This window comes from Strix aluco, chromosome 25, assembly GCF_031877795.1.
Source record: "Strix aluco isolate bStrAlu1 chromosome 25, bStrAlu1.hap1, whole genome shotgun sequence".
Lineage (NCBI taxonomy): Eukaryota > Metazoa > Chordata > Aves > Strigiformes > Strigidae > Strix > Strix aluco.
This window is the reverse complement of record NC_133955.1, coordinates 4813588-4839736: the sequence shown is the minus strand read 5'-3', so window position 1 is coordinate 4839736 and position 26149 is coordinate 4813588. Positions and strand designations below refer to the sequence as shown.

The 26149-nt window shown below is 50.9% G+C and overlaps 2 protein-coding genes and 1 long non-coding RNA gene across 3 annotated transcripts; 1 reads left to right on the top strand and 2 right to left on the bottom strand.

The window, feature by feature from the left end:
• Positions 1–367: 367 nt before the first annotated feature.
• Positions 368–4721, bottom strand: UQCC2 (ubiquinol-cytochrome c reductase complex assembly factor 2). The gene is made up of 5 exons (XM_074850552.1): positions 4703–4721; positions 3976–4151; positions 1668–1742; positions 1258–1327; positions 368–546 (listed from the first exon to the last, which is right to left on the bottom strand). The coding sequence occupies exons 2-5, from the start codon at positions 4111–4113 to the stop codon at positions 452–454; spliced, it is 378 nt and encodes a 125-aa protein (XP_074706653.1). The 5' UTR covers positions 4114–4151; positions 4703–4721; the 3' UTR covers positions 368–451.
• On the top strand, positions 4610–5654 carry LOC141934810 (uncharacterized). The gene is made up of 2 exons (XR_012626432.1): positions 4610–4790; positions 4883–5654. It is a non-coding gene; the product is annotated as an uncharacterized LOC141934810 (long non-coding RNA).
• IP6K3 (inositol hexakisphosphate kinase 3) lies at positions 5491–20284 on the bottom strand. Its single transcript, XM_074850550.1, has 6 exons — positions 20131–20284; positions 15357–15683; positions 10297–10519; positions 9094–9266; positions 8279–8454; positions 5491–7043 (listed from the first exon to the last, which is right to left on the bottom strand). The coding sequence occupies exons 2-6, from the start codon at positions 15553–15555 to the stop codon at positions 6573–6575; spliced, it is 1242 nt and encodes a 413-aa protein (XP_074706651.1). The 5' UTR covers positions 15556–15683; positions 20131–20284; the 3' UTR covers positions 5491–6572.
• Between the last annotated feature and the right edge of the window lie 5865 nt (positions 20285–26149).

Below are 26149 nucleotides of genomic sequence, written 5' to 3'. Positions count from 1 at the left end.
CGTCTTCTCAAAAGGGAAATAAATGTCACGATTAAAGTTATCCCTCCCTCAATTTCACTGTTACCAGAGCTAACGCAGAAACACAAGCACAGCTACGTTTTCACATCATCACTATTGTTATTTTCACAAGCAAATTTCAAGCTAACATGGTGGCACCTACTTGCTCCATGCATTTCCTGGTTGTTCCATTTCTTGTAATACAAAGGATCAGGTCGAACACCACAGAGTTCTTTCCTCTACACTACACTGCTCAGTATGGTTTCAGCACAGATGTGTTAAGCTATGTCCTGTATCTTCAGGAAAAAAAACAGAGGGGGCACCCACTATGAAGGCTGCGAGGTGTAGGTCTGAACAAAAATGCTGTTGCTAAGAGGAATAAACGGTTTTATTCATCATGGCAACATACAGCACTTTAGGAATATATACAGTGGAGAATCTGGGAGTTAGCCTATCACTTCGAGTCCTCTTCAGGTTTCTTGGCATAAAACTTTTCTCGCAGTTTTTTCCATGTCCCTTTTTTCATGTCTTCCATCTGTTTCAGAATATCTGCAAAAGGAGTGGGGGAGAGAGACATGGGGAAAGAGGAAGAAAAGTAGAAAAGCAAAGGAATGAAAGCCCTCTTATAAAAGCTTTGCCTGACATATATTTTCCTTTTTTGACTTTTCATCTTAATGACTTTCTATTTCGAGGCCTGAGGCAAGTTTGTTTTCCCTTTCAATCAATTGTGTGGGGAGTCCCTTATCACTAACAACTAATACTCAGTTTCCACGCACTGCAATCAAAGTTAGGAACTGGAGCAGAACAAAACTGCACTAGCTTCCTACATTGCACTTAATAAATGATCTGGCTGAGAGTGTTTCTGCATTGTGGTACCCTGTTTTCTCACAAAATCTAATACAAAAGAAGAAATACTGAAGGGAATTTGAACATGGTGAAACAGAAGCTGAGCTACATTTTGGAATGACATAGCAAATGTGCATCTCTTTCACACAGCTCCTGCTATCTGATCTCAAAGAGCCCTTGTAAACCCTTTGCTGTTCCTGCCCTGTGCAAAATACAATCGACTTCTTGCCCTGATAGATTACTGAAGATCAATTACTCCTGAGCTTACTTCTCGTTAAACATCCTAATACATTTGCACGGCAGTCCCATTCTGTCCTGGTGTCTAGCAGAAGTGATGCAGTGAACACCACAAAGACTAGAACATACTTTATCTCCTGCACTGACTTATTCTTAAATCAAGCACAGTATTAGTACCTGTTGCGAGGATCATCTTGCAGTCTTCTACTGTCACTCCAGTGAAGCTTGTGTCTTTCAGGCGTGGATACTTCACAAGCAAGCAGGTAGGTGAGAGAAGGAGAGAGACAAAAAGATGTCACTTGTAGTGCACTAGAAAAGGTAAAAATGTCACCATACGGTAGAGTCTGAGTTCATTTTCAGCCAAGCTCTAAGAATTCTGCACCATCTGCACTGTTCATACACGTCACAGAGGCCAAGATGTCTGCAGCTTTCCCGGAGCGACCAAAGGCACCAGGTAGTGCCACATCCACCTGACGGCTCATTTGTCTGTTCGACATTCCCAGAAACCCTGCTGGGAGCAGGCAGCCGACTGCAGCAGATGGTGACTCACCCCCTAAAGAGGGATGATGGCTAATGCCAAAGCTCACCTTGTTTTTGTAGTAGTTGGTGTGGATTCGGACTAAGCTCTCGTACATTCGGTCACAGGTCTCGGGGTCAGCAATCTGGGAAAGGAGAAAAGTATCACAAAAGTCTTATTTTAAACCTCCATAGCAAAACCCACCTTGTTTCAAGGCTGGAGAAAAGGACTGTCAGGGAGCAGCTTTGGGGACTTTTCAGTGCACTGCAAGATGCTGGTGACCCCTACTATGCTGCTGCAGACTGCAGAGCATTTTCTTTCCCCTCCACTTCTCACCAGCTTGGCCTACAAGAATAATGAGGCATGTGATTTCCAGAATGGAGCTTAAACTCTGCTCAAAAAGATTTGACAGATGAACCATGAATACACAGTTAATGAGAATACTGCTGGACAGTTTTCTTTTCACATTTCTTGGCCAGTGCTGTGAAATCTGCTCAAAGGCCAGTTTTGCCACCTGTTTTATTCCAAAGCATCAAATAGGATAATGTACTAGGATGGAAGTTAGAAAATCCCAGTGCAGGCTAAAAATAGTTTATAATTGATTAGGGAAAAAGCAACATGAAAGACACTGAACAGCTTGTGAAAGGTAAATGGGTTCCTATTTTGGTCTAGTAAGTTGGAAAGATCTTGCTAATACCTAAACCGCTGCTAGATGCCTCGGACAGGTGCATCTGCCTTGCAGAGCACCTATTTAGCAGCGTGGATGGCACATCATCTTCTTTTTCTATTTTACAATGGAAACCAACTGAACCAGAACTCTGCAGTGCTGCTCAATGACATCAAACATAAATGATTAAAACGGCTACATGAATAAGAATAGTATCAACAGAAACACGTCAGGATAAAATGACACGGCTCAGCTGTCCTTGGGACGTTGGCACAGGTTCAGCACAAGGTGGGTAACGCCTCCTCTGCGCAAACTAGGAAAACTAAGGAAAAGCTCTCCTTATTCAGTAAGTAATGGCTGCTGCAGGAGAGAGGATATAGGGACAGACAGACTGTCAAGAGTAAGCACCATCACACTGCAGGTGATCTTCAGCTTAATGTATCTTGCAGTCGCATCTCAAATGACCCTGCTGATGTTTTAGTAATGATTGCAGAAATAGCTATTAAATGGGTAGCAGAAACAGCATTGACCCCCCCCCCCCCATAAAATCAGCAAATCTTATTCCATGTGAATAAACCAGACATTAGACTGATAAAGTATTCTTTATGGTTCTAGTTCTCTTCTCAGCCATTCCTCCTGCTGTCTGCCAGTACATTTCCCTTTGCTGTATTAAGCCTTTATACATACAAATTGACATCAGCGCTGCAGGCATCAATTTAGATTTTCAAGACGGGTGGCAGCTTTGGGTTCTTGTAGCCAATTGGTGCAGCATGTTCAGCTGTCCTGAGCATATGAAAAAGCAATAAGCACTTTCTGAAACGTCTGCTGCAGACTATTCTGGTGACCAATATAGAATTAGGTGCCTATAATGGCTCCTTGAAGTAGAAAACGCATATCTGGAACAATGTTTTTATGCTAAGAAAGGGCACATTTACATTCTGCAGCACCACCTCTGAGCCTGTAAAGGTCTGCAGCCCAAGTCAAGCATCAGCTTCTCTAATTTATTTCAGCACCAAAGCGTAAACTCCAACACAATTACGACTGTAGGTAGCCAGAACACAATTTTTTAACTGCTGCATCCAGACAGTGCCAGGCAACGCTGCATTTCACTGCGTACTCCACATTGCATCACACTATCATCCTATTACACACTAATTAACTCGATTCCAGCACGGCACTGACCAATTCACAGTGCTTTGTACCCCACTTCCACAACTACGGGAATGGGGTTCTCCAAAGCGCACAGCGTAAACGGTGCAAGAACCGGGTACAAACCCCAGCTCTGCGAGAGACGAGTGACGTGGCTGACCGGGGCTGACTCGGGCCCGCGTTTCAAAGGCGAGCAGAGCCCTCACACACCGGCCTGTCCTGGGCGCCGAAGGAGGCTCTGCCGGGCCCCGAGGAGACCCGAGGGAGTCTCGTTTCACAGCGGAGCCCCGCAGGCACAACCTTCTCCTCAACTGCAACCGAGCGAGCTCGGAGGCGAGGGGCGCTACGGGAAGAACCCCGCGTCAGCGCCCAACTCCTGAGGTTTGTGCCCAGAAACCGCCACAGCCGCCTCAAGAGGACGGTTAAACCGTATCCCCCAGCCCCCACACCGCCGGCGGCCGGGAGGGAAGAGGCGCCTGCGCGGCCCAGGCCCCGCCTCACCGCCCCCCCCCGCCCCGGAGCAGGCCTCCCCGGCGGGGCTGCCGCCCCCCGCCGCCCTCACCTGCGTATTCTCCCCCTCGCGGAAGGCCTGCGCCACCCGCTGCCGCAGGAAGGCGCCCAGGTCTCGCTGCCGCTTCGTTTCTTCCACCGGCCACTCCTCGCAGAGCTTCAGGAACCGCCGGTACCTGGTGGCCGCCATCGCTGCCGGCAGCGCCGGCCATGAGGGGATCACGTGACCTACGGCGGGCGAGAGGGGTCAGGCGGGAGCGGGCGGGCGAGGCCGCGCATGCGCGGAGCGGGACCGGCCCCGGCGGGAGGGTGATGGCGGGGGGGGCGGGTAACGGCGCTGCCCCTCCGCGCTTCCCCCCGGGGGGCAGCACCGAACGGGAGGGCTGGGGGGGCTCCTAAGAGCCTGCCCCATCCACCCTCCCCCGCTCCGTTCCCGGGGGTGCTTTCAGTGAGGGCTGGGAGAGCTGCCATCGCGGCCCTCGGGCCCAGGCCGCTGAAAGGGCGGCGGTCGAGGCCTAGGGAGGTCAGCGCTCCGAGGAGCACCCGGGGGGGCTCACAGCCTACCCGGGGGTTTTGAAGGGCAGCTGATAAGTAGCCTGGCTTTGCCCATTCATTTGCTCGATTGCTGCCTGCGCTGCCAGGCGTCCTGCCCTGTGTGGCTGGCAAAGGCACCTTGCTCCCGCGGCGCTGCGGATACCCGGGCCAGGCAGCCAGCAGCGGCCCATAATAGCTACCTTAATGCTTGGGTTTGGGCCATTTTAAAACCTGGAAAGTCTTGCCTGGTTTTCCCCTTCTCCACATGGAGTGCATAAAGTTGTACACTGGCTCAGAGCTCCTCCTCTTGGCAGGCAAATGGTTAAACACTTGGTAATTATGTGCTCATATATAAGGGATGAAACCGGAGGGAGCGGGATGCCTTCTAGCACTATTCAAGCAACAGGTTGCTGTTTTCTTTCCAGGAACAATGGCAGTTGAAGCGTGCAGACAAGTGTTTTACTCTGCTGAGGAGGGGGTCTGGCTGCTGCTATCACGCGTAGACCCTTCTCCATCCTTCCCCACATTCAGACCCGGTGAGCGCATCCAGCAAGAGGCTCAGCAGCGATGCAGATGCTGAGGTGGGTCTGTACAAACCCTGTCAGCGGAGCTGGTAACAACCACAATTAACACTCATCACAGGACCACGGTGCACACGCGTGAGCCAAGCCAATTGATGACTCAGTCCTTTCACTACCGACGTGGAGGGTTTGTGGCTTTTTTTATAGTCATCTGAGTTTGTGGGCAAGAAATAATGCAACGCTGTGGACAACATCCAGTAAATAATGAGGTCTTCCCAGATGGACTTTAGGCCAAGTAAAATAATGCAACTGGGCCAGATGACTTAAATTTTCCAGCTATAAATTGCAGCAATTCACCAGCTGTACGCAGTAAAATAGAAGTGAAGGGGTCTCCCTTGAGATCTGGTGTTTAAACCTGTGGAAATAACAGCTCTCTTCCAAACATACAGCCCTAAACAAAAGATAACGTAATGTAAGAATGCTGTGGAAGTGAAAACGAGATGGACAACAGGTGACAGTTACTTAGACAATTTTATTTATATCCCCACTCCCCAGTAATGGGGTTCTGTAGCTCTATTCCTTGTGTAAGGACTTTTTCAGGTTTCCCACACCATGCAGGAAGGAATTATGTTTGCTCCGTAATAATAAAATCTGTCCACAAAAGCTGTAAACATTATTTTGAGTCTTTTGTTATTGTCTCCTTCAAACACGCACACAATATTTGTATCGAAGAATTTCTAGGTGACCTTTAATGTCCTTTAATGTCTAGGTGACCTTTTTTTTTCTTTTTTTAAGCAAAAATACCTTGATGCGAATGGTTTTTTTGTGACTGATATCTGACAGAATCATTGCATTCCCATACTCCCAGCCCCTACGGAGCCCCTTGCTTAGAAGGCTTCTGAAACATGCCCTGTTATAATCCCGCAGGGATATTAAACCTTTGCAAGGTCCAGTTCTTGGTCTGAGGCCGCCCTGCTTTTACACCTTAAGCAGCACAGAACCTCTGCAGCGTCTCGTCCGCCCGCGTTTCAACACCCGCGCAGTTCGGAGAACACCCGCCCGCCTCGCAGCGCTGGGCATGTGGAGCGTGAAGGTCAGGGGGTGCGTTTTTCTCTCCCGCTCGTGTCTTTGCGTTCGGCCCGTAGCGTTGAGCATGAGTTGAAAGTAATGCTGCAATCTGTTCAGACCTGCCAGCTCATTTTAATAGTCTTGCTCAAATGCACAGTATCTCCTTAGCCCGCTTGGCTTTGTGAGTGTGGAGGTGAGCAGGTCCTATTTTATCACTAAGACTCTTTCAAGTAATGCTTTCTTTTGGCTCACAAATAAATCAAGGACAGCAGTAAAACAAGAAAGGAAAATAAATCTTCTGATTGATTGTAGACAGAGCGGGTTCTTTCAGCTCTTTGCTTTTTACGCTTGAGTTCAGTAATGGCACGTAGCGTTTCTTTGCACTTTCCTAGCAAGCTGTCCACGCTTTCATTCCAAACCGTGCACGTGACATCCAGCAGCGGTGAGGGTCCCACACAACTGACCCCATGCGTTATTTCTCAGGGCTATCGGTCACTAGTAAATCCAGGCTATTTCACAGAATTTGTCATTTTCCTTCTGAGATATTCTGAAGGATTTTGATGAGATTCTCCAGGCCAAAAATATAGCCGTGGTCTGGCCCGTCATAAGTGGTGTGGTTGCATTTGGAGCCTTTAAAAGTGGTGTGGGCAAAGTCTATCATCCGGACGTCAACTCTGGAGTGGTTAGTGCTGTGTGACGCGGTGCGGTTTGTTCTTTGGAAGTGAAGGTGATTATCCAGGGGTGCCGTGTTCTCCTTGTGCTCCTGTCCGTCATAAATGATGAGAAGTGAGCTGGAGTAGAACCTGTAAGAGCTTTGCTTCCTAATGACAGAAAGCAGAGCTTTCAGCCGCAGGATGATGGGCTCCAGGAGGTCTGTTCGGAGGTGGTTACCGTTGCACAGGAACTGGTACAAGGTCTGCCTGAATCCCTCCGGTGAGAGTTTCCTGCCGTAATACTTATCTTTGCAGAGAAAATGGCCACTGTCCACTTGGTAAACCTTGAGGAAAGAGAGCAACAATCCCAACTGAGCGGTTCAGTTTTCCCAAAGCTCTAGATTTCACCCTAATCTAAAAAGTTCAAACCCAAGCTGAGGATTGGGACACAGATCCTCTGCAGTCTGGCAATATCTAGCAATGCTGGCAGTGTCCTGCAGGCTTCTTGCTGAATCTCACCTCCTGTCTTTTCTGGAGATTTAAAGTATTCAATTTAAACCACTGGTGCAGATTCTTGTTGTACTGCTATAAATCACCCCTTTGTGAAGCCCAAATAGCTGTAAGTCATAGCCGTGTCACTAGTGATTTACAGCATCTTCCCTCTGGCTATGGTAGGGGTTTGCAGTAGTACAGGAATACCCCAGCTTTGTACCTTCTCGCAATATGTAATGCACGGGTAGCAATAATCTTGCTTTCTTAAACACAGAGAGACAAGATGTAGACAGAAATTTGAACGTGAGGCTCTGGAAACACCGAGTAAGAAATGAGGGAGTGAGTTTAGAATTAGCTCACACACCAGTTGTAATTTAAAGGATAATCTGCTCAACAGAAGGATGTCAGAGACCAGAAAGGGACACAGGGTTCGACACCGAGTGTTTATGCTGCTGTATATGTGCTTTATAATCATCATTCTCATAATTATCCTTCAGGCACAGCAGAATAACATTTTGAAACCTGCTTGAGAAGTGTGAGTGAAACAAATGTGTGGTTTCAGTTTCTAGGAGGAAGGGCAGCGATTTTGAGCAAGAGCAACCATAATATTTAGCACAAAATAAACCCCTCGTTCTTGCAGCGACAGGATGAGGCAGTTCTGTCAAGGCACAAGCAGGGCAATGGGATACTTTTATGTTTTTCTTTTTTGTGTAGTAGCAGCCACGAGCTGAGCATGAGAGGGGAATCTGTGTTCATGTACAGGCAGATTCTCAGCTGGGGTAGACTCGTACTGGTGGCAGTGGTGCGGGCTGGTGCGTACGCAGCCACCACTTGTGAAAGCAGCCGAAGAAGGGCACAGGGAAAGGGTTACCCTGTATGTGCCATATTCTGTACGTGTCCCTAAGCACCCTCTCATGCTTGAGGATAGGACACACAGCTCTTACGGCCAGTTCTTACAGCCGGTATTTGGAGAGAGACGAGAATAAAACTGCTTCAATTTACACCAAGGAAGAGCCCCTTTAGTTTTCCAGCTTGGTTTCAAGCCGTGTGTCGGGCAAACACCAAGAGGACAGAGGCTTCCTCTTACCTGCATCCCACAGATGCGAACGCCCAGAGATGCAGAGGTGCTTTGTTCGCATTTCTTGATGTGCCGGGCTTTCTTCTCCTCCGAGGCGTCATCGCCATGCTGCCGGGTTCCCATCTTTAAGTCCAGGATGCAGGGGTAGTTGTATTTTGATACCACATTTTCAAGCAATAGAAACTCTGAACATGAGTTAAGGGAAACATGATACTTTTAAATTCTAATTGAAAGAGGTCTTAAATCAGAGCAACTGCTGACTCTCATCCATAATAGCTCACAACTCTAATGAGACTTTCTGAGCCAATTTTACCAACATGTCATTGCTATAGGCCCCTTGCTGCCAATTTCAGTTAATTTACTGTAGTACAGTCCTACCAATTAAAGCACCAACAGCTCCATTCTCCAGTGACACGATAGCCCTGGGCTGTCAATCCGACACCTTGCCTCAGTGCTGTGCTCACTCCAGTGGGTGTGGGGGAAGTTGTTAAACTGTATTACTCACATGACTGGTGGGTAATGAAGTGTAATAGGAAAATAAAAGGCGAGGCAGCTGCTAATTCCTATATAGTTGTGGTTTTAAATGTATGCCATGGGGATCATTGACTTATGCTGAATACCCTTTATGGGAAGTGGGTTTTTTTCTTTTTCTTAATTTTTTTTTTTTATAAACACTGGGAGAAGATAGCAAAGCAACTATATGCTGTATTTTCCCAGAGACTGGGCAGAGGAGGGATGTGTACCCCTGCAATAAAACATACATTGATTACAAGCTGCTATTTGTAGCCAAGACTATGCTGGAGGGGAGAGAGGAAAAAGGATACGATGAAGTTTGTTCTCGTTATGCTTGGAGGACATGCGGTTCAGGTGCTGCCTGTGACAGTGCAGTCCCCAGGGGTTGTAGCTGTTTCTTTCTGGCTGGTTTCCATTTGCATCTTCCAAAAGTGAATCTGTGTGGTACTGAAGGTCTGTCCTCAATAGCATCTTCCCCGGGCAGCTAGACAAAACACACAAAAGAACATGTTTGGTTTATAAGCTCCGGAAAAGAATATTCCTTCCCCTCCTCTTTTGCAGAGCCTCCAACTTGATAAAGTAAATTTTCAGGGACTTTCATAGGAAGCATATTCATCATGTCCAACCTGTGGAGATCCTTTGTTACTCTAAAAGTAATTTTCAGAAAGCCAGCTATTGCTGGGTGCCAATATTTTCTTTCATTGTAATTTCAAAGTGTGCTTGGCTCCGATGAAAAGCACCGTTCATAGCACCAATGACCAGGAATCTCTGTTTATCTACCTAATGGGCACAACATGGGCAAATTGTGCAACAATAGGAATGATTCCCAATTTATAGGGGCTGGCTTCGAGGAGGGGAGGGAGGGAGGGAGCGATGAGGAGGTTTGTTCTCCTTGGAGGGTTGTTCCTTGGTCTCGCTCATCCAAAATCCGTAACTCCCATCACACTGAAGGCAGCGATTTCACAGTAGCAATATTGCACCCTTCAGTCATAGCTGACCTAGGTCTTTTCTGAACCAGCTGAGATGAAAGATGTCTTGCAGAAAGCCTCTGCAAGCCCTAAGGTCATGGTGTGCTTGCAAACACCTCACTGCCCTCCACAGACAGCTCTCCCCTGGGACGAGGACAGGGTTGAGCCACCCTCGAGCGTGCAGTTGCTGCGTGGCTGTTACCAGCAGAAGGGTGTTACGTGCTGTGTGCCTGGTGGCTGTTCTCCTGGGGCCTCTTTTCCTTTCGGAGCATGCTGTGCTCTGAGAAAACAGGTTTAAAGCAGAGTTTGAGGCCCATATTTGAGCCACAGCATCTCAGTGCTCCATCCACAAGCCGGGGAAGAGATGAACCATGAAGCCACCAGGCTGGGCTTTGCTTTTCTTCACCTAGCTGGGCATTGCTTTTGCTCACTTTGCCTTAAACCAGGAGTTCTGTCACCAAAACCATCCCAGTTAGACCCTACCTAAAGCAGCAGGCAAGGACCAGGAGGTTTGCAGGGAGTGTCCCGGCCATGCCAGATCCTCACCTGTCTTTGAAAGTCTTGGTGAGCTGCGTGTGACTCCACTTGACGAGCGTGTGCTCGCTGCCGGTGCCGGTGCTGGCAGCCCACTTGCATTTGTGCCATATCGTCACCGAGGAGTCACCGATGGCTTTATCCAGCCGGGTGCAGCTCTCCGTCTGCAGGCTGGGGCTGGCGATCAGGTTCAGGTTGCCAAGGCTGTCCTTTTTGAGGTGCACGGAAACGATGCCTGGACAAAAAAGGGGAAAAAGAAATGAGAATGAGATTAACCCGTGGGTGACCATACAGGCTTGTTCTGCACCAGCCTGAGGTGGTCCAGCCTTCCTGAGAGGGCTGGTGCTTAGCCTACTGCCCACCCCATATTTTAGTGACCTCTCACACTGATCCCACTCTGATTTGAGGTTCAGTAAACACCATCAGTCTGAGACCCTGGAAAACAGCCACAGGCTTTTCTAATTTTCTCTCCTTTCAAGGCTCAGCTTTGAACCTGCCTCCTCTGAACATCATGTTCCTTTGTCCTCCATCCCTCCAGGCTCTGCTGTGCCACAAGTGACACAGCAAAGACCCCTGCATTACACTGGGAACTCCTGGCTTATTTATGACAAGGGATTTAGGTCTCACTTTTTAGGACAGGGCAAAATTGGAAACGCTTTTCATTGGCAGGAAGCAGAGGGAGGGTTGGGGACCAGGAATTTTCCAAAGACAACCAGCGTGCCAACTGCTTCCTTTAATTGGAGGGCCCCCAGGAGCAAGGGCAGAGGCATGTGCATGGGCTGGCAGCGCTGCCTGTATCTGTGATGCCCGTACATTGTCATGGTCATGTCCTTCCCCAAGCGCTAAGGACCAGTGCTCAAACAGCCAACGAGAGGGACCAGACCCTCACATGTCCAGTGTTCATGCACGAGGAGGGACATGACCATGACTGGGCATTATTACTTTCCACCCTAAGTGCTTAAAACACCATTGTTTTATTTTAGCATTGCAATTTTCCCTGACTCGATAACAGGAATCACAGGGCTCAAATGCCATTCAGCCCATCACATATTTAGCCCAGTCTCAGCCCATTCCTGGCATGGGCATGGCTGCCTCCGCGTCTCAAATGACAGAGCAGGAATGGCCGTGGCTCACGTACCAGACAGCTCTGACCTTTCTGGGAAAGTCTGATTACTGCAGTCCCGTTCCTGCAGCCCTCTGGCATTTTTAGAGCGTCGCCCTTTAGGGCTCAGAGGGGATGCCAGCGGCATGAGTCGTACCCTGCAGCTTTCAAGTCTAGCAGCAGGAAGGCAGATCCAAAAGAGGATGGTCAAGGCTGTTGGACCGGCAGAACTCATCACTGGAAAGAGCCCTGTTAGCAACACGTGGAGCTGCGTTTTATCCAGCTGTCCCCAGGTACCCTCACTTGGTCTGTTGGGCGCTGCAGGGAGACGGCAGCTTAACCAACAAGGGAGCTCTTTTCTCCCAAGCAAATCTACCAAAACAAATAAATATGCAGACTCCCCTCTCTCCTTTTAAAGTGAGATTGTAGTAAGTAAACACAGACACGAGGATTTGCTCTCTCTGGGTGTGCACAGTCCTGCCTGCTGAGTTTTGCTGACTGAGGGAGCTTTTCACCGCCTGAATTTCAGGAGCCCTGTGTGTCTGCACCACCAGTCACCTCCGTGAGACTCAGGGTGCCCATCCCTCCCGGGGTCCTGCACCCCTAACCCTGCAGCTCCAGCCATAATTGGATGCATTTCCCTCCTGCCCTCCATACAGCCCCTCTGCTCGGGTACCACAACCATTTCTGTTCCCTTTTGCTGTAAAATCTGCATTAATCCAAACAGCATACCATGGCAGGCTCGGTTAGATCGGCTAATTTTGCACTGAAATGGGGGAGGAATATACACAGGCTACTCTGCCAAGGGAGCTGGGGAGCTGGAAACCTTAATTAGGGGGTAAGTAATATTTTTAGCTCTCTATCTTAGTCCTTTGCTCATGATGATGGTGAGCATGGGGAGCTCTGTCTTTCTCAAGCTCAAACGTTACCCACCTGATCTTTCATTGAGTCCCATTCGTAAAAAAACCCATATTACAGATAACTGAAAGCAAAGGAAATTCCTATCAGCTCGGATGCCTGCTTTGAATTTTCAGGGGAGGTAGGCAGGAAAAAAAGCCATCGTATCTTTTGCCTAAATCAAAGCCTTTTTATTTTTAAAAAGTCACTGTGAGGCGAATGGAGTCCTCAATTCCAAATCTAGCGCTACGCCTCAGTTATGGCGCTCTAGCAGCCTGTAACCTTAAAAACTGTCCCAATTACATATCTGCAAGTCAATGGAGCTGTGCTGATTTACATAGTGCTGACAATCTGGCCCTAAAAACGTTATATATAGCACGAAACTGAGAGTTCTTAAGTGTCTTACACTAATATGAAAATTAACGGGAAGATTTTCAAAGGCAAGAACGAAGCAGTTGAATTGCAAAGGAATGTGATCCTCTCACTCCTTCCAGTTGAAAACTCTTGTCTTCAAAAACCTATGTTTCAGCCTGAAAAATACTTTTGTTTCCTGATGTGCTTCCATACGGGTTTTGCATATGTCCTGCAAGTGACCAGCGTGTCTATACCACATGGCTACCGACCTCTTCCTTTATTGCAACAGGGAAATATCTATCTGGAAGCAAATTTAGTTACTCATCTTTGCTGGCCTTTTAGTGTCACCAAAACTGCAGTCGCCCTCCTGCCCAGCACCAGCGAGGCTGCCAGCGGGTATTTACGGGTGCTGTCACCATGCTAGTGGCATCCCAGTGATCCTCAGGAGCATTTTGCTATAGAGCTCTACCCTCATGAATTTATTTTTAAATTTACATGTGCATTTATTTGCTGCTGGGTGCAATAGGAATCTGAGCAGAACTGGGCTCAAAAACAAGTCCAGCATCCTCCTGCAAGCTCAGCTCGGGGCAGGCAGAGGCTTGCAAGGGGCTGCTGGGGGAAAGCCAATCCCAAGGTCACCAACCTGCCTGAAGTGGTTAAGTGAGTGGTAGACATTTTTTAAGCAGCCAACTTGGTGTTAGATTTGAATGATGACATTTGATCAACATTGCACATAATGTCATCATTACATAATGGTCCCCGAGCCGTCCCCGCCCCCACAGCCTAAGAATAGAGATGAGGAACATGGACACGTGTGAACAGGTGATGAAGACCTCAGGATTGTTCCCCCTGATGCTCATCCTCCCCATCACCCTCATGGGAAACGTTCCACCTCTTTAATTCGCCTGGCATTCAGGGCTGGGACGGTTATCATCAGAATAAAAAATGTGTGTGCCCAATGCCAAATTGGAGAAGAATTGCTATTTAATTACCCCTCGTTGCAAAACTCACTGGGACTTGCAATAGAAGAGAAAAAGAAGACAAAATGGTATTAATAACCGGGCCACTCCTGAACTGATAAGCTGGGACTGCTTAACATCTTTATTAGAGAGACAGAGCAGGGCCCAGCTCTCCAGCATCAAACCCTGGCCCTGGCTAAAGAAAATTGCTTAGAGGAAGACTTGTTTTCTTTCTTAAGCATCTTTTTAATATTGTCCCATAAATCTGCAAAGGCCCCTGACTTTCTGGGAAGGGAAGAGATTGGATTGGAAGCACACCGAAACCACAGCTGACACTTTGAGCTCTTTTCTGTAATGCTGAAGGACCAAAAGATATTTTAAGTTTTTACGTGACAGCTGAGCTTCTCGCCTCTCGCAAAAATCCAGGGTCAGGAGCTTTATGAGCAGCACAAGTCTGGCAGTAAAAGCAGAAATAGTGAGGGAATAAGAAAGGGAGGAAGGGAAGATGTCTTAAAAAAATACTGGGACCCCCACAGACACCAAGTGCTGCTTTTCAGTAGCTAAGCTGAGAAATTCAGCTGGGAAAGTGGTTCAGAGCAAGGAGAGTTAGGGACAGGAGAGGTGTTTGAAGGGGGGGGCTGGGCAGTGAAGGGGGGCAGCAAGCAGAGGGGCAGGTGGGAGGCTCTTCCCTGTCCCGGGAAGGTCTTGCTTGTGTCAGGACAGCTGCCTGGATTTAATTTTTAAGAAGTTAAGTAGTCTGTACCTCTGGTTTTCCAGGGACCAGTGCTTGTGGGGAGCAAGGCTTGGGTCAGGTCAACCACCCAGTAAAAGTGATGCTTGGGACATCCCTGGGCTGGTTTTTCAGGCTTGGTGTTTCATGGTGGCCCCAAGGATCTCTCCCCCAGCTCGTGCTAGTGCCAACCCTGACCCTTTCCTTGACCGACTTCTCTGCTTCTGAAACAAACCTTCACCTCCTCTAAAACCAAGGCCTGGAGCAATGGGGCCAGGCACATGGTGTAAAGGCACCCTCTGCTCATGGGACAGAAAACTTTTCTTATCAGGGGATGCTAATTCAAAGCTCTACTGAACAGACCACATAATGTGTCAGATCTTGGGAATCCTGTTTTGAACAAGACCCTCCTAGTCCCTACTTTCCTGCACCTATTCAGTGCCACCATTCTCATGCCGTCAGACCAACTCTTCTGGGGCCATGGTGTGCAAAATCCTCAAAGCAAGCACTGTTGGGAAACCCCTGCCCCTTATTCTGTGTTTTTTCTATATTTACCCCCTCTGTCCTGCTCCTGCGCTGCCCTGGGAGGGGATCGTGTTCACACTATCAGCCTCCACCTTCTCATGCCTGTCCCCCTCAAGAACAGACCGATTTCAGCCCTATTTGACGTAACAGGAGTCCCCTGTGCTACCAAGTCCAATCATGGCAGCAAGGGGATGGGCAGAGGGGAGGATCTGGTGCCATCAGCCAGCACTCAACCCTTATTAGCCATCAGAGAGTCCCAGGAAACCCTCCCATTCCCACAGACCTGCTGCTGTGCACACTCTCACCCGGGAAGCATCCATGCTTAGCAAAACCTGCACAAGCGACGGGGCTCCACTGCTCAGACCCAGCCTGACCGAGCCAGCCAGTACCTCCCACACCGTCACTCATCCCTTATTCCAACCTCAGGACGAACACTGGGGACACCACTGCCAGCCCGTAGCTCCTTCCCCAGCCCATCGCTCCTTCCCCAGCATCCCCCCTTTACCTTTGTACTGGGGCGTGAACTGCCTCATGGCCAAGGGCAGCGACTCGTAGAAGCTCAGCTCCTGCGAGACCAAGGGCTTGCAGATGGTGTGCTCGTCGTACTTCATCATGCTCATGTGGCCGCCCACCTGATGGACAAAAGGCTCCAGGAGGACGGCGGTCCTGCTCTCGCTGGGGTCCAGGGGACTCTGCCCCACCATTATGCTGGGTGAAAGGTGGAGGGGGGGCTCACTCCCCTTTAGTAGCAGCGAAGAGGAATCGGAAGTGGAGTCTGGGACATACTGCGCCGGGCCAGTTAACACCCACTCTGGGTTTTCACTGATGGTATCTGCAGAACAGAGGGTATGGGGGTTGTGAGAAAGGGGCACGAGCCACCTCAAAGCCAGCATCTGTGCCGTCATCCCGGCAGGGTGGGAGCACGGCCGGGGCCGGGTGTCGAGGGCGCAGCCGGGTGGGATGAGATCTTTAGGTGCCCAGGGCCTGGCAGGGAGCCCTGGCCTGAAATGCAGAGTCTAGAAAAGACCCAATTTAGACCTGTTGGGGGCAAAAGAAACAGGGTGAAATGATCGAAAAGAGCTATCAGGTTAATGCAGTGGCCTCGTCAAAGCAGCTGGATCAGGGCATTCCTTGGACTGGTAATGCCAGGTTATTAATATGCTGTATTAATGACACCCCTTGCTGTGAAACAGCCCCAGTTTGCCCTACAAGACAGTGTTAATGATGGTCTTAGTCTTTCCCAAGCTATGACATTCCTTGCAAAGGAGGTTTATTAATAAAGTCTCTGCAAGCTCATGTCCCCAGGCAGTCCCTTGCCTCTTAACACTGCTGGTGGTGTTAGCAACATTTTCTGCACCTTCTACAGAAACCTCAGTTTGGGATATTCCCTGTCATTTAACACCAGAGCATTAGCAGGAGCGATTCCTCCACTGTGCTAGGACGTGTCAAACCAGCACCAAGACGGTTCGTACCCCAAGCTCTCCAGCCCTGCCCTCTGCTACAGCCCAGAGGAGCATCCAGCAACAGATCCATTCCTGATTCTAGTCCCCAAAAGAAATTCCTCCTTGATTTTGACAACAAGTTCTGGCTCTAAAGCAGTAAGGTAGGAAAAGCACAGACATGGACCACATCTGTGCAGCAGCACCCTGATTTCTCTTACAAGCACCCAGCAACACCCACTCCTTCACTTTATTCTTTGCAAGAAGCCCATGGATGACTCTTGCTGCGGTGGACATCAGGCAGGGGAATCCCATAGCCACGGAGGAAGACAAAAAGGCAGCTGAACTAATATTTACACTGGAGAAGCAGTCTGGCTTCATACTATCGAGGCAGTAAAATCATGGGAAGACATTCCAGACCCCAAACTAAAAGGGATGGGGGAAAAAAATCATCCTTTTGAGGACTGGTTCATGTTCCTGCAGCCCTCAAAAAGGGGTGTGCAGAGCCCTGGTTTGCCTGCCCCTGTTAGCATGGGTGTCTTTCTCCTTGTTCCTCCAGTTTCAGCGTAGCTTGGGGAGTTTTGCATCCTATTTTTGCTAGTGAAAACCCAGTGCAGTAGATAATAACGTCTTTGGAAGATCCATTTCTCTCTAGCAAAGCCTCCAGGATGTGTTGGTGGGTAAGCGACACCACCTCTGCCAACCCCAAGTCTTGCTGGGACCAAGGCAGCACCATCACCCCCTCCTTAACCAGGAGACAGTGAGTAGCAGAGGGATGGTGATGGTGGTACCTCCCTGCTCACGTCAGGAATAAACCTGGAATTTCCCACTGCGGGCAGCCGGCTGCCAGGCTGCTCCTGGGTCTCTGCAAGCAAGGCAGGCTCAGCCATTCCTCTGGTGCCAACACTTACAGCCCAACCCGGGAGCTTTAACCACTGAAATGCAGCGTATTCCTCATCCTGCAACAAAGAGCCAGAGCTCTGCTGCTTAAATTTCCCCTTCACACTCCTCCTGCTGCAATTAAACCACCAAGCAAACAAGCACTCGGCGCAGGTGCCCGTTTTGTTTTTCGCCGGGAGGTGTGGGATGAAGTGGGTTGAAGGCAGAGAAGGGGGAGAAGAAACACTCCTACCTCCAAAACACACGGAGCAGCTCCTTTAACTTCCCCTAAGGTGGTTTTTTTCACCACCCCCCCACCCCCCCCACCCCCCATTTTTCTATTCTTTCCTCACCGCACACTTTGGAGAGGAATTTCTACTCTACAATTACCAGCCTGTACCTGAGGGAACAAAGCCAGGCCACTTAGATGAGTGCTTTTCAGCCGGGGAAGAAAGCAGCTCTTCAGAGCCTTTCTACAAGTTAATAAAAGCATTTAGCATTTTGTTAAGTTGTGGCAACTTTTAAAGAGGATTTCTCCCTTGAAAGCTGTAAGTTTGTTGTGCGGGGTTGGTTTTTTTTCCCTCCTCCCCTCTTTCAAAAAAAAAAAAAAAAAGGAGAAAAGCAGAAAGCAAGCGGATTTATTATAACACCTCTTTGGAGCAAAGAGTGCAACATGACTTCAATCCAGTATTTATTGCTTCAGAGACAGTCCAAGGCTGAAACTCGGCTGACGTAACACAATTCTGGCAATCTTGGCATTGCAAAGAGAGTTGGGGGGAAACCCCCCCCAATTTGATAAGGCTCCTACTGTTTTCTCTTAAGCAAAACTCAGAGCAAGATTTGCAGTAAGAGAAAGGGGCTCTTTTAATTTAGTTTTTATTCTGAAGCAGCTTGTCCATTTGGAGCAGATAAATGTTACTGCAAACACTTACTGAGCTGCTCTGAGCTCCTCTGAAACAAGACACTCTTGAAATAAATCACTTCTGCCGGCTCAAGTTGTCGCAAACACCAAAAGATATTTACGTCACTAAAAATACATGGAATTACAGATAAATCTGTATCCTCAAAAACAAAACACCTTGAATATTTTCCTCTAGCTGGGGAAAAAAAAAAAAGGCAACCCAGGCACTGCAGATGAAGATGAGTCAGAAAATATTGGGGAAGGAAAATACAGAGAACTCCCCTCTCCAGAAAAAAATATCAAGATACTTTAAAACATCTACATCTCCCTGGTGACTGTCAGAACACAGCAGCTTCCCTGCCAGTGCATCACGGCAGCATCACTGGCCGGAGACGGACTTGAATTTCTAACGATCGCGGGTGTGTAACAAGGAGCTGCCAGGCTGATCGAGACCGGCCAGACCACGGCCCCGCTGGTGGCACAAGCCAGGGCTGGCAGGGGCACCGACGGCCGGGTACCCTCACCCTCCGCCCCGCTCTCATTTAGGACCAAATGTCCAAAGAGTCTGAGCTAAACAATTTATTCCCATCTCTAAGCAGAGCCAAAAGAAATCAAGCAGATTAAATTCGCTAATCTTTAATTAGTGCCTACTCCATCCCATCCCAAGCAGAAACGTGGTGGCTCTGACATGCTGGGGGCAAAACGCAGACAGCCCAGCCCTAGGAGAAAGCTCATCCCTCATGAATAGCTGGGCTCCTCTGAGCAGAAATACTTTGGAATATTAAAAGGCAAAATCACTTTAAAAACAAGTGCTCTGTCAGCACAAAGTCGGGTTTCAAGCACTGCAGGGGGCTGCTAGTTTTGTTTTCCTTTGCTGAAAGGCAAGAAGATTTGAAGAGATCTGTATGTCCATAGCTCTTGGTACTGGAGCTGACTGGGAATCAGAGCCAGCTCCTGCACCGAGCACCAGCCCAGCCAGAGAGCAAGGTGGGGGCAAAGCCCAGTTGCCCCATTTCCCTTCAGTCTTTGGCCTCGTGCCTCCAAACTCCGCAACGCCTCGGCCATCAGGAAAATCCTGCCTTTTCCAGCTCAGCGCCCATCCCGGCAGGGCTCGAAGCAGACTCAGGCTGTTCACACGGGCAGGCAAGCGGCTGCAGCCCTCAATGAACCTTCAGATCTGCCTTTCCTGCTCTTCCCTTGACTACAGCCAAAGTCAGAAATAGTTGCAGAGCAGCACCATGCCGGGAGCGAAAAGCTCAACTCTCAGCAAGAAACCCAGCTCTGACCATCCTGCCATAAATCCTTACGTGCAGAAACCCTCAGCTCTTTTATCTTACTTTTCCTTTCCTGAAAGAAAATGATGTACGTAAAGTTGATGACTGGTCCCCGTGTCCCTCACGAAGAAGATGCAAAGATTCAGTTTGCTGCACTGAAGGATTTATTCGGCTGCTGTGCGGGAAGCAGCAGGATTGATGGGAAGGGATGGGAGTTATCTGGGGCTGGCAGGCTGCTGAGAGCCCCCTGCCCACCCTAGGGGGCTGGCACGGGCATCAGGAGATGGTGTGGGGCAGCAGCGGGGCCGGCAGGGGCTGGGCTGTGTGGTGGGACACGAGAACGTGCCTTTGGACCGCGGTAGCGAGCTTGGGGCTGCCAGCAGTGCCGTGGGATGGGAGGATACGGTGCCACCACATCCTGTGGGAAAGGGCACGGGTCCCCTCACTCCCCTGCCTGATTTCTGCCCTTCACACCACCAAACACCACCTGCCCTTTTGCCAAGAATGCCTGCACTTTCCAGCGATGCCACAAATGTGATGGAGAACCGAAAGCCAGCTGGCTCATTTTTTGCAGACCCCGGGTTGCTCCAGAGGTTCACACCAACCCCCCGAAGTTGCCGGCTGTCCCCCTCGCTCCCATCCCTTCCCGCAAGCCACAGCAGTGCTCAGAGCCTTCCTAATAATATCCCGCCTGCTCTCCAAAATCAAATGCTTGTTCATCCTGCCCGTATTCATCCTGCCCTGGAAGGCAGCCGGCGCGGATGCAGAAGCCACCCTGGACCTCACCCGCTGTGTGGATGTGGCCGGTCCGGGCTCGGCGGCGAGTGTGGGCTCAGGGCTCTGCCGGGGCTGGGGCTCTCGCTGCTTCTCGGTGTGGCTCGAGTATGAGAAATGAAGGAGCGGGGGGAGCCCGCGGACATTTGGGCCATCACCTGACCGCCGCCGCGGGTGCTGGCAAGCGCCTGGTATGTCCGGCTGACAGCTGAGCTTTAAAGGGGGGAGAAACTCTTGGGTGTTAAAGGAAAACAAAACTGTGTGTGTGAGATGGTTACGGAAGGAGGGAGAAGGGCCAGCCTTGTGCAAGGCTTTCCAGAAAGTGTGCCCATGCCCCAGCTCCCTTATGCAATCGTCTCTCTCCAGGAAAACAACTGTTGCTTTTTTCCGGTCTGTTTTCCACTTTACTGGCTGAAAAAGCCCCCCTGGCTCAGCCCCACTGGTGTTTATCACCTCCCCACACGAGCAGGCTGGGCAGCCTGGCAGGGAGCAGGACGGACACCGGCTTCCCGGAGCTCCCAGCAAACCAACCCACCAGCTGTTTGCTCCCCGCGGGGGGAACGGGCAAAGGGGCTGCGATTGCTGTGGGACAGACCGAATCACCAGTCTTTTTGGGAAAAAAAAGCTATTTATGGCAAGAGGAACAAGGCACGGGGCAAGACTGGGGTTTGCCCCAAGCTGTGCAGCAGGGGAGCGGATCGGGGAGCGGATCGGGGAGCAGAGCCCGCACCCACCCAGCCCCAAGCCTGCCAACAGCCTCGTGCAGGGAAAAACAACACCCCGGCGCTTGGGGAGCGGTGGGGGAATGGAAAAGTCCCAGGGAATTTGCTGCCAAGGCCAAATTGTCTCCTCCAGTGAGTCAAGGACAGCGCGTGCCCCCCAGCCCCCTCCAGACACCCCCGCCCCGGCATCCTCTCGGGTGCCTGCCAAGGGCAGGCGTGCTCTGGACACGCTGTGCCAGCCCCCTGCATCCCAAGACAGGACCCATATATGATTTAGGGGACCTGGACATCCCCCAGGACAAGGAGGGGGTGCTGCCCGCTCTCATCCCCCAGTCCCGGGGGACCCAGACCAGTCCCCAGCAATAACTTGAGGACATTAGCAGATCGGGGCCCATGACTGGGGCCCCACAGGCTGTGATAGGGAAGGCGCTGGGAGGGCTTTGCAGCAAAACAGCAGGAGGTTGGGAAGAAAATCTCGCTGTTGAGATAACGATTGATGGATGTGGTAATTCTCGGTAACTGGAGGGGAGAAAACAGCCTCACGAAGACCAGAGGGATCGAACTGATGGTCGGGGGCAGAGGCCGAGATTAAAGACAAGGATGAAACAAAGGCCCTTATTCCCAAACCCTGACTTTACTCTGCTTTATACTGGTATTTTAGTTCAGGAAAGTGCTTTTTTTTCTTTTACATAAAGCTTGGTTTCTAAAGGAAAAAAGCTGATGTGGGTACACTGCAAGGCCAGCCATGGTGCATCCCCCACCAACAACTTCTGAACCCATTGGCCAATCCCAGCAAAACTCAATAGAACTGCCAAAAACTCGGGGTGTAAATTCCCCTGAGGTACCTCACCGCCTTCCAGCAATGGGGTGAAACATCCCCCAGCCATGATTCAGCTCTGCCCGGCTTTGCCTGCACCACAACGGCCCTGGAGCAGCCAAAGGCTGGGGGAGAGGATGGGTTGGGAGTAAAACACATGGGGCTGGGGAGACCGAGTGACCTTTCCAGCCCGGGCACCTTGCTCGGGTGTGGGGAACATGCTCCCATCCTGCCCCTTGCCACCATGTCATCCCTGATCGCATCCCCTCGGCCGAACGGCTGAGCTAGGGGGTTATCCTTAAACGTTGCTGCTGGGGCGTTGTGGAAAACTCACACTTGATAACACGTCCCTGGTGAGGGATGGAGGGTTTCAGTGGGTTTTGGTGCTGTTCAAGGGGTCAGCAGAGCGAGGAAGGGCCAGCCCAGGCCTGGGGCTGCGGTCAGAGCTGAGGATGCCGGTGTAGACTTAGACCCAGCTGCTGCCTTCTCCATCCCACCCGGGCTGTGGTTGCTGCCAGGCTTAGCACCAAAGCCCCAGCTCTCCTGGGCCAGGGGTAGAGGTGACCCAGCCTTTCAGCAAGCCAAGGGCGAGTGCTGCAGGCACCAGCTGCCTCTGCTGCGTGTCTGGAAGGGGCTCAGCATCGCAGGATGGGGTGCCCGTGGGCCACAGCTCAGCATCACGGACCAGCCCAGCAGTGGGAACATGCTGGTTCCCAGCATCTGCTTCCCCCTTCTCCTGTCCCCTGAGTCAGGCTGGTCTTGGCGTTTCCCTCCTCCTTTTCCAGGACAGGGCAGGGCAGGGCAGGGCAGGTCTCCAAGTCAGGTCCCCATCGCCGTGCTCCCCACGAGCGTAGCGCGGGCAAGCAGCAGGGCCCAACATCCCCTCTTCTGTCCTTCACAGGCTACTGCACGTTGCTCCAAAGCCCCTGAAAAGAAAAGCCAAGCCCATACGCAACCCACAAACACGTCAGGCTTTAAATCTAATCATTGCTGAGCTGGTAGGAGGGGCCAGGCCCATGCTGAGGGGGTCGCTTGGCTCAGTGTGAGGCAAGACCAAGCACCCAGGTTTGCCCTGTGGCCCCGGGGAGCCCAGCATGGGTGTCTGGCTCCGACAGCACGTCACCAGCGCACACCTTTCTCCTTTGCATAAGCCCGTCCTGCCGGATGTCGTGTGTATTTTTAATGCGTGTGTTGATTGAAGCAATCTCATTTTTATGTCGGGCGTATCGCTGGGCTGGGAGATGTGTCCTTTGCAGTTACGGCTCCATTCAAACGAGCACACAGAGGCTGCCCGAGCTGGAGCCCGTGAGCGGCTGCGGGGTCCCCGCTCAGGTAGCCGGGCTGATTGCAGCTGCCGAACGGCCGCAGAGCCGCAGAGGCAATTACTCAGCCTCTTGTAAAGAGCAGAGCACTCTAAGGGGAGAGCAACCCTGTCTCATATTAAAACTATGCTAATTAGGAACTAATTACAGGCACAAAGATATTATTACCCTTGGCTAGCCTGCAGGCTGCAGCCTTGGTGCCGACTCCAAACTTCTCCTGGGCCAGCACAGACTCGGGGCAGGATGGGCATGCTGTCATTAATAAAAGTGGAGGCCAAGCCTCGAGTGAGCCAGGGCTGCCCGGTCCCCAGCTCCCGGGTAACCTCAGCACCACTGCGCCTCATCCTGACATGACCTGTGCAGGGCTCTTCTCAGAGTAAAGGACTAAATTTATACCTGTGGGAGAGCTGGAATGAGCTGACTGAGGATTGCCTTGCACATTAAACAACAAAAAGTACTGAGGACACACAGGAAGCCAACACTGAACCCATTGTGATGTGCCTGTCCTTCCCCCTCCTGCACAGATGCCAAGTTTTTCCCCTTTCCACCTCCAAAGACTTTGGACCATCCTTAAGTCTTTGCTGTTTTATTCTCCCCTCTCTCCCGGCACAGGCAGCAGTGCCAGATGGGAGCTGGTGGCCCAGTGACACCAGGACAGCCACCCCCAGGCCAGGCGGGGTCACTCCCTCACCCCGAGCCAGGCCCGGGGCCAGGAATGCCCTTGGGCTGCGGGTGGGTGCTGGAGCCTCACCTGCCACTGGCAAACACGCGTAACCCCGTCGAGGTGCCCTTGCTGCTGGCGGCACCTTTGGGAGCCCAGCTGGGAGCAAAGCAGGAGCTGCTCTCCCTGAGGGAGCACAGAGACCTCCCGGGACCCATTTCTGAGCTGTTTGACACAGAAGTGGCTCATCTGCACCCTGCAAGGCCAGCCCTGCTCCCAGCCCCTGGCCAGCAGCTCCTTGCTACCCTGAAGTATCTTCCTCTGCTGTTGCTGTTTGGATGCCAAGAGCTGTTTTGGAGCTGGGGTGTAAACACTGAGTGTGGCCCCACAGCAGGTCGTTGCGAAGGGACACGGGGCAGGCTGTCTCCTCCGTCAGCGGGGAGGTCAGCTGAGGCTCCAGTGTCCTCCTGCCACCCAAGAACACGGCCCCAGGGAGCTGCTGCTCTGCCAGGAGCTGGGGATGGGGGAGCGTGGGGGGCTCCTGCAGCGCAGAACCCACACTCTGCCCCTGGGTGAGGCGAGCTTGAAGCCAAGCCAGGTTTCCACAGCCCACTGGGGTCTCCTCGTTTTGGAGAGCCAATTCAAAGACACCCATGGACTTTGCATCAGACCTCAGCGACCTTATGGAAGCGTTCCTACGAAAATGGAACTTCGAGATCAGCGCAGAGACCTGGTCCCGTGTTGGGGTCTGCGCTGCAGCTGCGGGCGGCCCTCCGAGGGGTAGGGACAGCGCTCGCACCTCGCGCTCTGCCGTGGCGAGGGTCCGTTCACTAACACCACAAACACCTTTTGCAAGACCTACGTGGGGGCCGTTCTTTAAAGGTTGAATGAAGTCACGGTGGAAATCCCAGGGCAGGCACTGGAGAGTGATTGCTTCGGACAGGGGCCGTGCTGGAGGGAGGCGCCTTCGGGCAGGACTCGCTGCCCGTGATTTTTCGGCTCCGGTTCACGTTGATCTTTCCAGGAGAACTGGCACAGCGCCCTGACTCTGTGCCCCATAAATGAGGCACAGCATCAGCTGTCATGTCAGCAGGAGACAAAATATTTAATGTGAAAGGCTTTAAATGGAAGCAGGAAATGAAAAGATAAAGGGCAAATTTTATTTTAGATTCCTTGTTGGTACATATTTTCCTTTCTGACAGTAAGGGGATGCGATGGCTTTATCGGCCCACCGTCAGAGAATTTATTTATAGAAATGTAATACTTTGCAAGAAAGTGGGAGGGGGACATCAGCAACTCTGGTTGAGCGAATATAAGTTGTAAGATCAGGGCAGGAGGATGAAGGACCCAGCTACTTCCTCTTCTTTGAATGGCCCTGGGCTTCTGGGAAAACTGCTGGTACCACAGAAATTATCAATCCTGTTTGTACAGAGCAAGCAGGAGCTTGGCAGTGAGCGTGGCACGGGACTAGTCTCTGCTCTCAAGATAGCAAATGAAAGGAGGGACACGGGGGGAAGACTATCGCAGAAAATATCATGGCAGTGTGGCTGGAAGCAAACATCCTCTGGCACGTGTAATTACACCAAACTGAAGGCTATCTCCTAACCTTGAATATATTTCAGCTGTAACTTAGCAACCTAGACTGGGTAAAGGCATCTGAACAGGAATGCAGGTTTGGAGGAGAGATTTAGCCTTGCGTTGCCTTTTGTTCCCATACCTTAGCAACAACTCAACGCCAGGGAGGAGGTAGCCAGCTCCCACCAACTTCCACGGCAGCCACGGAGCCAACCTCCTCCGGTGCCAGTCGGAACGTCCCCCTTTGTCCTCCAGACCTACACTACAAGAGTAATTAAACCTTTCTCTAACCAAACATGAGTCAACCATGTCCACAGAAGTTACGCAACGATGATTCATGGACTACTCGTGCCATGTCAGAAGACTTTGAAGTTGAAACTCGCGGAAGCACATGTTCTGAGTCACTGGCACTCAGGTGAGAGAGGAATTAAAAACGCTCAAGGAAACGGACCCTAAAGACAACTCAGACTTGCCATCAAGATGTGCTTATGTGTCTTCTACTCACCAGGCAACCTTGGAAACCTTGGGGATCTGGTAAATGGTCTAAGACTTGACTTTTTGCCTTTTTGCTTGACAAATATCCCCCTTTTTACAGTGCTTTGTAAAAGCCTTGCTTAAAGCTTATTAACCCTTGGGACACAAGGAGGGAAGCGATGTGTCCAGTGACAAGCAACAGCCTGGGAGCCAGGGTGGGAAGGGACATCCATCCCACTGCAGCACCATATCCAACACTTCCCTTATTACTTCCCAGTCTTCCTACACCATCGCCTGGCACTTCAGATCACATCCCAAAAAAACAGGCGAGCTCACCACGGCCTGAGGATGCCACAACACACAGATCAGCAGCTTGGAGCACAGTCAAGATTTTCTGCAGCAGCTGTTGACTTCAGACACCCAAGGCGTGAGGGATCTGCCTTTCAGAGAACAAGCGCAA

Coding starts and splice junctions, on each gene's coding strand:
- IP6K3 (XM_074850550.1), bottom strand. CDS start 15,555: ATGGTGGGGCAGAGTCCCCTGGACCCCAGCGAGAGCAGGACCGCCGTC. Junction 10,520..15,356: donor GTTCACGCCCCAGTACAAAG/GTAAAGGGGGGA, acceptor TTTTTTGTCCAG/GCATCGTTTCCGTGCACCTC. Junction 9,267..10,296: donor ACCAAGACTTTCAAAGACAG/GTGAGGATCTGG, acceptor TGTTTTGTCTAG/CTGCCCGGGGAAGATGCTAT.
- UQCC2 (XM_074850552.1), bottom strand. CDS start 4,113: ATGGCGGCCACCAGGTACCGGCGGTTCCTGAAGCTCTGCGAGGAGTGG. Junction 1,743..3,975: donor GCGAGGGGGAGAATACGCAG/GTGAGGGCGGCG, acceptor CTCCTTTCCCAG/ATTGCTGACCCCGAGACCTG. Junction 1,328..1,667: donor CCAACTACTACAAAAACAAG/GTGAGCTTTGGC, acceptor TTGCTTGTGAAG/TATCCACGCCTGAAAGACAC.